Source organism: Ochotona princeps, chromosome 17 (genome assembly GCF_030435755.1).
Source record: "Ochotona princeps isolate mOchPri1 chromosome 17, mOchPri1.hap1, whole genome shotgun sequence".
Lineage (NCBI taxonomy): Eukaryota > Metazoa > Chordata > Mammalia > Lagomorpha > Ochotonidae > Ochotona > Ochotona princeps.
In genome coordinates, this window is record NC_080848.1 from 2,139,160 (window position 1) to 2,151,284 (window position 12,125).

Below are 12,125 nucleotides of genomic sequence, written 5' to 3' on the forward strand. Positions count from 1 at the left end.
AACCGTGGCCGGGAAGGGCCAATTGGTGAGCCCTCGGGGCTCTGGCAGCCAGATGGCCTGTCCCAGCTACTCACTCAGCCCTAACGTGCAAGCAGCCATAGAATAGACACACACTGATGAATGAACATGGCTACGTTCCAATAAAACTTTATTTATGGACACAGAAATCTGAACTTCCCATACTTTACACAAACCACAAAATGTTCTTTTGTTTTTTTCCGATCACTTGAAAATATGAAAGCCATTCTTACTTAGCTCGCAAGCCATCCACAACCTGGCAGCAGGCCACACCTGGCCTGTGGCCACTTGACCAAACCCTGGCAGACAGAGAAGTCCAGAGGCCCAGCACAAGGGGAGGAAGCCCCCGGCTCTCACTGTGCCCAGGCTTCCACGCCCCACCTCTGGGGCGTCCGGGCCTCCATGCCCCACCTCTGGGGCGATGGCCACACAAGCAGGCTGTGAGGCCGAGGCCAGGAAGGCAGGCCCAGCCTGCCTGACACCCAGCAGGAGGGATGTTGTGAGGCTGGCTCTCTACCACACTCATGATCACCCGGGATCTTACCAGTTCCTGCTCCAAGGGACCTGTCCCCAGGTAGAGGGACGCCATCACGACCCGTCTCCTCGCAGCTTTTATCTGCCCCTGAGAGAAGAAACAACACAGAACTCACACTCCCCTTCTGGCAGTTCCCCAAGAAACTACCACCCTGCACCCCCACCCCACCACGCTGACACCCCCTGTCGTCACCAATCACTACAGCTCCCTTGGGAGAGGAGAGGGTGGGCATCAGTGAGAGACAGCATGTGGCACGGCACAGCAAGCCACCTTTCTCAGATAAGCACCAGTTCAAGCCCGGCTGCTCCACTTCCAACCCAACTCCCCGCTAATGCTCCTGGGAAGGCAGCAGAGGATGGCCCCAGTGCCCAAGTCCCTGCCAACCGCACAGGAGACTACAAGGAGGCCCCAACTCCAGCCCCAGCCAGCCTCAGCCCCAGTCAGCCCCAGCCCCAGCCAGCCCCATCCCCATCCCCAGCCCCAGCCCCAGCCTCAGCCTCAGCCCCAGCCCCGGCCCTGGCCCCAGCCCCAGCCCCAGCCCCAGCCCCAGCCCCAGCCTCAGCCAGCCCCAGCCCCAGCCCCGGCCAGCCTCAGCCCCAGCCCCGGCCAGCCTCAGCCCCAGCCCCAGCCCCAGCCCCATCCCCAGCCCCAGCCCCAGCCTCAGCCTCAGCCCCAGCCCCGGCCCTGGCCCCAGCCCCAGCCCCAGCCCCAGCCCCAGCCTCAGCCAGCCCCAGCCCCAGCCCCGGCCAGCCTCAGCCCCAGCCCCGGCCAGCCTCAGCCCCAGCCCCAGCCCCAGCCCCATCCCCAGCCCCAGCCCCAGCCCCAGCCCCAGCCTCAGCCTCAGCCAGCCCCAGCCCCAGCCCCGGCCAGCCCCAGCCCCAGCCCCAACCCCAGCCCCAGCCCCAGCCCTGGCCCAGCCCCTGTGGCCGTGAGGAGTGAATCAGCACGGGAAGATCTCTCTTTGCATCTCCACTTTCACCTATCACCTCTCAAATAAATAAAATAAAATAAAAAAGACCATATCATATGTAAAGCATCTTGAATAAACAACCCTACTTCTAAAAAAAGAAAGACAGGCATCACTCGGCACGCCCACAGCCGTGTCCAAGGGCTAAGGTCTGAGTGCCGGCGCTACTTTTTGTTTAAGACCTGTTTATTTACATGAAACACAGAGCAACAGAGAGATTCCATCCACTGGCTCTCTAAATGGCGTCACAGCCAGGGTGGGCGGGCTGCCATCTGGTCTCCCATGTCCGTCTCCCACTGCCCGCCTGGGCACATGAGCAGGGAGCTGGGCTGGACACACGGCAGCCCAAGCAGCAGGTCAGTCCTGTGTGCCACAGTTCCCACCCCCATCTGCACTTCTTCTTCTTCTTTCCTTTTTTGGAATGGCAGATTCACAGAGAAGAGAGACAGAGAAAGAGCTTCCGTCTGCTGGTTCACTCATGTGGCCACAACAACCAGAGCTAAGCCTTTCTGAAGCCAGGAGCCAGGCGCTTCTTCTGGGTCTCCCACGCGGGTGCAGGGTCCCAAGGCTTTGGGCCGTCCTTGACTGCCTTCCCAGGCCACAAGCAGAGACCTGGATGAAAAGTGGAACAATCGGGACACGAATATGCACCCATATGGGAACCCAACTCCTGTAGTTGGGGGTCTAGCCTGCTGAGCCACTGTGCCCCAGGGCCTAGCAAGTTGATTTTTAAGTTGATAACTTTGTGGTCTGTGTGAATTATATTATAAACACCCAAAAGGCTCCTGGCAGAAAAAAATACTTCTAACCCCTGAAGTAAACATTCATAACCCTTTCTTTAGATAGACAGATAGATACTCATTCATTTTGAAAGAGACAGAGAAATCTCCACCTGCTGGTTTCCTTTCCAAGTGGTCACCAGAGCCAGCGCTGCCCGGGACAAAGCCAGGGACTTCTTCTGGGTCTCCCACACGGGTAGCAACCCTCCACTGCTGCCCCAGCTACTGGCAGAGAGCTACACTACAAGTGCAGAACAGGCACCACATGGGTGCTTGGCGTCGCAGACAGCAGCTTTCCCAGCTACCACTTAGAACCCAGATTTAAAAGACTCAGCTTGGGCCCGGTGGCGTGGCTCAGCAGCTAAAAAGTCCTCACCTTGAATGCCCTGGGATCCCATATGGGTGCCGGTTCTAATCCCGGCAGCTCCACTTCCCATCCAGCTCCCTGCTTGTGGCCTGGGAAAGCAGTCGAGGACGACCTAAAGCCTTGGGACCCTGCACCCGCGTGGGAGACCTGGAAGAGCTCCTGGCTCTTGGCTTCAGATCGGCAGAGCACTGGCCGTTGCGCTCACTTGGGGAGTGAATCATCGGATGGAAGATCTTCCTGTCTCTCCTCCTCTCTGTATATCTGACTTTGTAATAAAAATAAAAAAGAAATAAATAAAATAAATCTTAAAAAAAAAAAAGACTCAGCTTGCCTGCAGGGCTGCTGCATCCAACTGCTGCCTGTGCGAAGTGGAAACCACGCTCCCAACTCACAGTGTGCGCGGACACCTGCAGGAACACTGCTCAGGCACGTCCAGCAGCACAGCTCCTCCCCCACCAAGCACCCAGGGGCAACCAGTGACAGGTGGCTCCTCATGTCTGTACCCCGCCCCGTGCACAGCAGGGTGACAGGTGGCTCCTCACAGCTGTACCCCGCCTCGTGCACAGCAGGGTGTATAGTGAGAGGTGGCTCCTGACATCTGTACCCGGCCCCTGGGCACAGCAGGGTGACAGGTGGCTCCTCCCACCCACACCTCCCACTCCTGTGCATCCGAGGAGCACGTGGCACCCCTGTGCACAGCCAGGGCCTCCCCGCCTCTGCCCCAGCCCCAGCCCGAAGCTCTCAGCATCCCAGAGGCAGCCAGCAGAGAATATAGCATTGCCAAGGTCAGCCCCAGAGGACGCACACCCCTGGGGTAGGGGTTGGCACACAAGGCATGCCTACTGCCCTGTCGTGAGGGGACCCCAGCTCAGCCCACGTGATCCACATGGCAAGATGGGCCTCTTGCCTTGACCAACATCCTAACACACAGCAGCAAGGAATTAGGCCCAAGGGGCAACGCCAACCACTCCCCCAGGCTGGCACCCCCGTGGGGAGACAAGAAGGAAAAGCACAGACGAGGTGTGAGGCCACCGAGTCCAAGCACCCAGGCTGGCTGTCCATTGGGGACTTTGACACAGCCAGGAACCGCCATGGAGCCACCGAGTCCAAGCACCCAGGCCAGCTGTCCACTGGGGACTTTGGCACAGCCAGGAACCGCCATGGAAGAGCAAGTGGGCATACAGGCACAGGCAGACGAGGCGCGCACAGGCCAGGCAAGGGGAGGACAAGGGGCACGGGGGCACAAGCCTGCAACAAACCAGACAGAAAGCAGGCCAAGTGCGGCTCCGCAGACGAGAGCGCCAAGGAGCGCCAAGGAGCGCCAAGGAGCGCCAAGGAGCGCCAATGCGCCGGCACGCCAAGCCAAGAACGCTCTTCCCCCAGGACGGCTCTCCAGCCCACTCTGCGGCCCAGCCTCGGCCTCTGCCCCTTCCCACTGGGAACTCGGGGTTCATGCTCTTACACATTACTTTACTCCAATCAGCAGCTTAACCACCAACAACTAGACGTAGCAAGCCAACCTGTTAACATGCAGGAAGCTGAACCCCTAGAAGGACCAGCTGACGGGCACCCAGAGCGGGAAAGCATGCTTCAGGCAGAGCCCATGAGTGACCCACCTCCCCAGGCCTCCAACACCCCTTCACATCCTGCCAGAGGAGCCCACCGTCTTTTCCTGTGCCTCCTAGCCTCCAAGGGGGCACGAGCTGTGAAGCCACGTCTCCAGCGCCGGAAGTCGGCGGAGAGGCGTGAGGGCCCCCTTCTTCCCCCATCCTGTGCAGGCCGAGGCTTCACGTACAACAGCAGCTCCAATCACACCCAAACATCTAAGGCCAGGCCACGTGCTCACGGCTCCTGCCCTTAGCCACCCTCCCAGAGCCCCCTCATGCCCCTGAGACACTGAGGTCTGACAGGTGGGCCAGGAAGACCACACCAAGCCAGAGGGGCTGGGACCCTACCAGCCCGACCCCCCGCTCTGCCTCCAGCTCCCTCAGCTCCACTTGCCTTCATGAGCTCGAAGAACTCGGCAGGGGAAGACAGCACCCGGACATGGGAGCTGGAGACTCCGAACTCTGGGACCAGGTTCCGGATCCACTGGAACCGGTGCACGCCGTCTGGACACAGGCAGCAAGGCGGGGAGGTGATGTGCGGGACTGCCGGGGACAACAAGGGTGCCAGTAACAGCCATGGCGACCTAGGCGAGAGCAGAGCAGAGGGTTAGGCCCGGCAGATCCTGCAGAGGCGTCTCTGGCGAAGCGAGTGGCTGCTGGAGCTGACGGGTGATCCCAGGACGCGTCCCAGAGCCCAGTCCAACCAGGCTCCAGAAAAGCGCTTCAGGGTTCAGCACCCAAAGCCCCCTGCCCCTGCGCCCCCCGCTGAGACAACTTCCCAGCTACCCTGCCCACAGGTGAACCCAAGCTGCAAGCTAACTCCAAACACAGGAACCACTGTCAGAACCAGCACAAGTCGGCTCACAAAAGCCACTGCCAACTCACCATGCTGGTTTGGGGCCGTACGCAGGGAGCTGGAGGGACACATGGGAACTGGCCCCACCTTGGGATGCCGGCCCTTGCAGGCAGAGGATTAGCCAATGGAGCCACTGTGCAGGTCCCAAGATGTTCCACTTTTTTTTTTCTTCACATGGAGATCATTTTACTGTCCTTTTTTCCCCAAAATACAAAATACACTCAACAGACCCATAAAAAACTTGGTGGCAATATATACACATTTAAATAATTAATTTAAATATTGTACAGGTCCTCCTGTGTCTGATTTTCCAGCCAAGCAAAGTTCACCAAGGCTGCCCGCCGCGGCGGCGGGGTGTCACAGCCTGGGAATGAAGTGGGTGGCCTTCATGGTGGCTGCCACCGGTTCCCCTTCTTGCTCTTCCTGCTCTTGCTCAGGGCGATGAACATGCCGCGGTACCTGTGGGACTCGCAGGCGGTGTAGTTGTTGGGCAGCAGTATCTCCTTAAACCTGCACAGTTTGTTGAAGAAAGGCAAGCCGTTGGGCTTTCCCTTGCCACTCACAGCCACTAAGAACGGCTGGCCACGCCCCTCTCCACCGGGGACAGCTCCAGCGGGCGTGGGCCACCAATGCGGCCAGGAAGCACCTGGGGGTGAAAGCCAACGCCCACGGTAGCCTCTTGGCAATAGAGGCGCCGCCGCGGCTTGATGCCTACCAGGCAGTCTCCGGTGCCACTGTGGACCGTCGCTTCTTGGGGCTGTACAGTCACGCACAGGCTCTCCCAGCGGAGCTCCAGCTCAGCCTCTAGCGGGTTGTTCGGTGCAGCGGGTGCGACAGCGGCCCCTCGGTCGGCCCAGAGAGCCAGCGGAGCCAGCAGGACGGCCTACAGCAGCGCTGCCACCATAGCCATTCTGGACCCCACCATCTCGGCGGTGCGCGGGGCATGCACCCATTTCAGGGTGTGTGCACAGGGGACAGCCGGGGGCCCGGGCCTTGGGAGCGCACGGTCAGGGCTGGGGTAGAGAGAGGCGGAGCTGCATAGAACGGAGGGGGGCACGAGGGAACGAGGCAACGCCAGGTGGGGACCCTGTGCAGTGGTGCGTGCCTCCGTGCGCGTTTAAACTGTTCCTGTTCTAATCCAGCTTCCTGCTAACAGACTTGGGAAAGCAGCAAACAGCAGTACGCGGGCCCCTGCCAGTCAGTCTCACACATCAGGATGAAGTTCTAGTTCTCTGCTTCAGCTCGGCCCAGCCGTGGCTGCTGTGGCCATTTGGGAAGTGCACTAGCAAACAGACACGCTCTCTCCCTGGCCTTTGGAATAAATAGACAGGGGCCAATGTGTGTCACAACACGCTAAGCCACCGCCTGCAATGCCACATCCCTTATCGGAGCACCAGCTGAAGTCCTCCTGCTAATGTACCTAGGAAGATAGCAGTTGGCCAAGTGCTTGGGCCCCACATGGGGGACCTGGAAGAAGCTCCTGGCTCCACATCAGCCCAGCTCTGACCATCACGACCATTTGGGCACAGAAACAGCTGGATGGAAGATCTGTCTCTCCTCTCTCTGTAAACCTTTCAAATAAAAAATAAATCTTAATTCATTTTTAAAAATGAGCAAATGCGCATGGCAAGTAATGAAGTTGCTACATGATGAAACTTAAGAAATTAAAGCAGCCCTGCCTGCAGAAAGGCCAAGAATCAGGCAAGTCTGGCAGAAGCCACCCAGGGCCCGCAGGGCTTCTATTCAAGGAAGAACCCAGAAAAACAAAATTATCTCTTTAAAACTGAGATTGGGAGAGAAAAGCAGAAACAGAAAGAAGTCAGAGAACGGAGACCACGCCAGGAGGTCCCCAGAGGATTCCTCGGTCATCAGACACTTCCCCTTGGAGAGGGTCTACAGCCCATCTCATCACCAGGCCACAGTGCCTGCAGGGCCCGGGCTGGGAGGGCCACCCTCCCCTGGCCCGCACACAGTCCACCCACTGCGCCCTGTAGCACCCCAGGCAGCAGCAGGACAAGTCCTCCCAAGGAGACCCCCATAGGGAGCCCCTGCGCGCACAGAAACCCGTGTTCCAGGAAGATGACTTCACTTGCGTGCCTGGTCCTCCCAGGGCTCTGAGGCGTCCGCACAGACGCCAGATGGCTCCAGCTGCACTTCCCAGAAAGCCTGCCCGTGTGTCACAGCCGACTCAGCGCCAAGGAAACCAGAATCAACAGTGCAGGTGCCAGTCTTCGGGAGCCAGGAAGCAGTGACCGCACTCAGGGCCAGCGCTGGCACTTAACAGATCACTGCTGCCTCGACCTCCCAAACTGTGGGCAGCTCCACTCCTGCCATGCTCCACAAACACCAGCCAAAAACCACACCAGCCCCCAAGGGGCTCCAGACCAGCAATATTCATGAATGAAACCAGCCTTGTGGCAGGAAGCCTTCAGGCGCATCCGACCCCTCCCGCTTCAGACCATACAGGAAGGAGTGGGGGGCACAGGGCCACCAGAGGCCATGGCCAGTGCCAGCCTCAGGTCAGGCCTTGGAGCATCTACTCCACAGGGGAGGCCTCACAGACACACCTGCATGCCACCAAGAGCACCCCAAGCACACATTAACTGATGACCCAAGCTCCCCGCCAGGGGCTCAGTCCCTGCTGCCTTACTGTGTCGTCACAGAGGGGCTGTTCTCAGCCAACCCAACCTTGGAGTGGCAGTGTTGCGTCCTGGAAAAGGGAGGTGCACAGACAAGCAGCCCCCAGGGACACCCCAATCTAACAGCCAGGGCCGGCAGGTGTCCCACCAGGCGGCACATCAGCACCCTGGGGGGTTACTTCCCAGCTCTTTGCGAGAGCTCCTGGGAATCTTCCCAGAAAAGGTTTGCCCCCGCCCCCCCATCAGGGCCCCTCCACACAGCAGTCCCCAGCCCCCAGGGAGCAGCCACCTGCACAAGCAGCTGCCCTTGCTCTGGCAGGCACACTAAGAACAGCATTCCGGGCAGAAAGCTGGCCCGCTGGGGTCACCTGACCAACCACACAGCGCTGTGCCGGCCACACTCACCACTCAGAGAACCCAACACGCATTTCCACACCAAGACGCGCCCCTGAATCATGGCTTTCTAATCCCGTGCTAGATATCATCTAGCGCCCACTTCTGGTCCCTGGGGAAGGAGGTGGGGGGGGGCGGGGGACCTCCAAGAGTGCCTGCTCTTTCCTCTGGAATGCCGGGAAGTGCTGAAATCAGAGCTGGCACGGAGCAGGTGGCTCCCCACAGTACCAGGGGCGGGGATGCTGAGCTGTGCAAAGCAGACAACAATGCCCGCAGCCTCTCACCCAGCCAGCGCTGCTCACCGCCCACAGGACACCTGATTCTGGCTAGTCAATCCTACAAGTGAAGGCTTGCCTTGGAAGCTGAGCCGCCTGCAGGCTAAGCCTCCGCCCTGAAGGCTCGCCCCAGGGAGGGCCGTCCTAGAATGGTGGGCACAGTGGGCATGGCCAACGGGAACCCTCATGGGTGCTGTCCTGACCACAGAGCAAAGACACAGTCACTGTCCTGAGACCCTGCAGTAGGGTGGCCATGAAGCAGACAGCAGAAGCAGCTGCCTGTTCAGGCAGCACGACACCCTCCCCCAGGAGGCCCCCGTGAGACGGGGGTCTCAGCCGATAGGACGCCCCAAGAACCAGCCACCACACCTACTACAGGAGAGGTGGTGTCCCCGTCCACCACACCTACTACAGGAGAGGTGGTGTCCCCGTCCTGGGAGGAGACCAGAGTATGCCATCCCACCACACACCCAGGGAGGGCTCCCAGCCGCGACCCCCTTAGCCTTCGTCAACGCTGCCCCCTCAACGCTGCTACCCTGAGGTCCCAGCACCCACCACACACCCAGGGAGGGCTCCCAGCCGCGACCCCCTTAGCCTTCGTCAACGCTGCCCCCTCAACGCTGCTACCCTGAGGTCCCAGCACCCACCACACTCACTCCCAACGGGATCCAGGCTGCAGGCTCCCAGCACACAGGGACAGTGGGCCAGGAACGGAGGAGGTAGGGCTAGGGCCTGTCCTTTGGCGCCACCCCGGGTCCACCGCACGGGGCTCTGCACACAGCACCCGTGGCCCCAGCTCTGTGGCTGGGGGCCAGTCCTAATCCATACAAAACAAGAACAGAACCACTAGAAGAGCAGCTGAGCCCATGGGCTGTCCCAGGGTCAGAAACTACTTTTAATTAAGATTTATTTATTTTTATTGGAAGTCAAATATACAAAGAGGAAGACAGAGAGAGAGAGAGAGAGAGAGAGAGAGAGACAGAGGAAGATCTAACACCCGTTGATTCACACCCAAGCGGCCACAATGCTGCAGCCGCGCCGATCCAAGAGCCAGGAGCCTCTTCCAGGTCTCCCACACAGGTGCAGGGTCCCAAGGCTTTGGGCCATCCTCAACTGCTTTCCCAGGCCACAAACAGGGAGCTGGATGGGAATCAGGGCTGCCGGGATTAGAACCAGCGCCCATATGGGATCCGGGTGCATGCAAGGTCAGGACTTGAGCAGCTAGGCTACCACGCCAGGCCCCAGAAACTACTTTTTAAGAACTCCCCACCTGGACCCCGTAAGTCACACAGGGCAGCCAGTGGCCCCCTGCTGAGAACTCACAGTCACAGCACTTCCTGACTAACGCAACACCTGACCCCAAGGAGGGAAATGAGTGTGGATTCCCGGCGGTTACAAAGGTTACAAAAGACCCAGCCTCTCAACTCCCACGGCCCAGGCCAGCCCGCTGCTGCTGGACTCCCCTCCTAGCCCAGCCTGAGGGAAACCGAGCACACCCACACCCCGCAGGCCAGCACTCACAGCCACACTCTAACCGTCACCATGCTGCCAAGACTGAGCCCACGTGCTGCTGCTCCCCGTGGCTCCAGCAGCGACTGCTGTGCAACACTCCAGCCACCCCTTTTACAAGGTTCAACGTGGGGCCGCTCACACACGGCTGACCGAGCCCAACTCACCACAGCCCCAGGCTGCTCTGCGGGACCCTGCACCCCGCACAGCTCCGAACACGCCCTCCACACACCGTAATAACCAGCTGTAAGTACCTGGGAAAATGACGCTGTAGAGCTAAATACCCCCTTCCTATTCATTTGACCATCGCAAATACACCGCAAGATGACTGTCCTAAACCCTGGAGAGTAAGGAAAACCGGACTCCATCAGAAAGGTCAGAGAGAAAATAATTTCTGGAAATCTGCTGAGGCCTTTACAATGAAAGAACAGGCAGTGTTCCTCGTCCTCTTCCCATCACACACACACACACAAAACAAAATGGTTACAAGCACATATGGTTCAAACTGAACAGTCTATCTCACTGACATCTGACCCCTATAAAGACCTAACCCCCCAAAAATTAAAATAAATAAATAAATAAATACCTAAACCGAAGGGCCACTGGGATGGCTCAGCTGGTCAGCCTTCTGCCGTCAAGCACTGGCATCCCATATGGGTGCCAGTTCAGGTCCTAGCTGCCCGACTTCCATCCAGCTCCCTGCTTGTGGTCTGGGAAAACAGCAGAGGATGGGCCAAAGCCTTGCAACCTGCACCTGCGTGGGAGACCCAGAGGAAACTCCTGGCTCCTGACCAGCTCTGGCCACTGAGATCATTTGGAGAATGAAGCAGTGATGGAAGGCACTTCTCTGCATAAACCTGTTTATGCAATAAAACCATAAAGTCTTAAAGACTTCAACTAAGCAATCAATACAGCATTTATGGGAACTCTGAAGTAAGCACTGTATCATTAAAAGATTTGCAGAATTAGAAACTTAGGATTCCATGGCTTATAAACGCAAAAAGGCCATAGGAAGAAAGTTTCCTTGTACGGCAGACAAGTTCCAGCTCAGGAACTAGTGTCTGCCCCACGTTCCCCTCCAGGTCTCGCTCCCTCCAAGGCAGCTGCCCATTCTGTGCGGCCCCCATCCCGACACTCAACTCCACTGCAGGCCCCTGGTGCTAAGGTGCCCACAGACCCCTTCCCAGCTAACTCAGGGGCAGGGCCCAGCCCTCAGTACCCCTCCACTCTCCTCCCGGTCCCCACTGTCCTGACTGTGTGGAAGCCCACCAGGACACAGCTGGACTGCACCCTGGGCTGCAATACTTTCCAGGGTCCCTGGGCCAGAACCCTGGCTTACTCCTGGCTCCCCCTCTCTCAGCCAGCCTCCGTCCTGCCCGCAGCCAGCTCCTGCCCAACTGCTGGATCCCCTTGCCACCTGGCAATAAGCAGCATGACCAGGTGCCCCTTGGGTGTTGCTATCACCCTCCCTGGCATCGCCCCCCAGTCGCAGCACCTGGAGGGCAGAGCTCTGTCTCCCCAGTGCTACCACAGCTCCCAGCACAGCCCCTGGCCAGGGGCCCTGAAGCAGCCCACACGCCCTGCTGCCCGTGAGACACGCTTAAGCTCCAGTTTCCACAACAAACGGTATTTCCAGATCGCTAACTTGAAGACACTTTCAGTGGAGCTCTCTGCCTGAAAGGACACCGCTCCCACGGCCAGCCACAGGATCCGTCAGACCCTCCAACTGAGTCAGCCCACCGGGCGCAAACTTACAATAAATGTAAGCTATGACTACACCGAACCATTAACTAATGAATCACTGATCAGAGAAGCACAAGAAACCACACCATCTGGGGAAGGAGGAATTGGGAAGTGCAACTAACAATGGGCAAGAAACTCGACACAGCCCCCGTGGACATGAGTAACTGCCCACACAAGGCCGCCCAGAGGCAGAGCACATCTGCAAGGAAACAAGGCGAAGCGAGGATCCGAAACCTGCAGTATCACTCAGGACCGGCCGGCAGCGAGCCTGCCACCACACTGACAGGATTTCTAAGAATTATAAACCGAGAATGTCTGACCTCACGCTCAGGAAACAGTTATGCCTGAACTACTGACCCAGAGGAGCAGCTCTGCGCACAGGCCGGGAATCCGGGAACAGGCTGACGCAACAGGCTGAGGCACGGCTTGGGGCGCCT

At 58.7% G+C, this 12,125-nt stretch overlaps 1 protein-coding gene and 1 pseudogene across 1 annotated transcript in view; both read right to left on the reverse strand.

Annotated features, from left to right (window-relative positions):
- PGS1 (phosphatidylglycerophosphate synthase 1) overlaps positions 1-12,125 on the reverse strand; it is a 48,423-nt gene that overhangs the window by 18,796 nt on the left and 17,502 nt on the right. The window contains exon 8 of the mRNA XM_058675719.1: positions 563-640. Within this exon, the coding sequence (XP_058531702.1) occupies positions 563-640 (78 nt within the window). The remainder of the gene's footprint in view (positions 1-562; positions 641-12,125) is intronic.
- Positions 5,487-6,054, reverse strand: LOC118759529 (fibroblast growth factor 4-like; annotated as a pseudogene).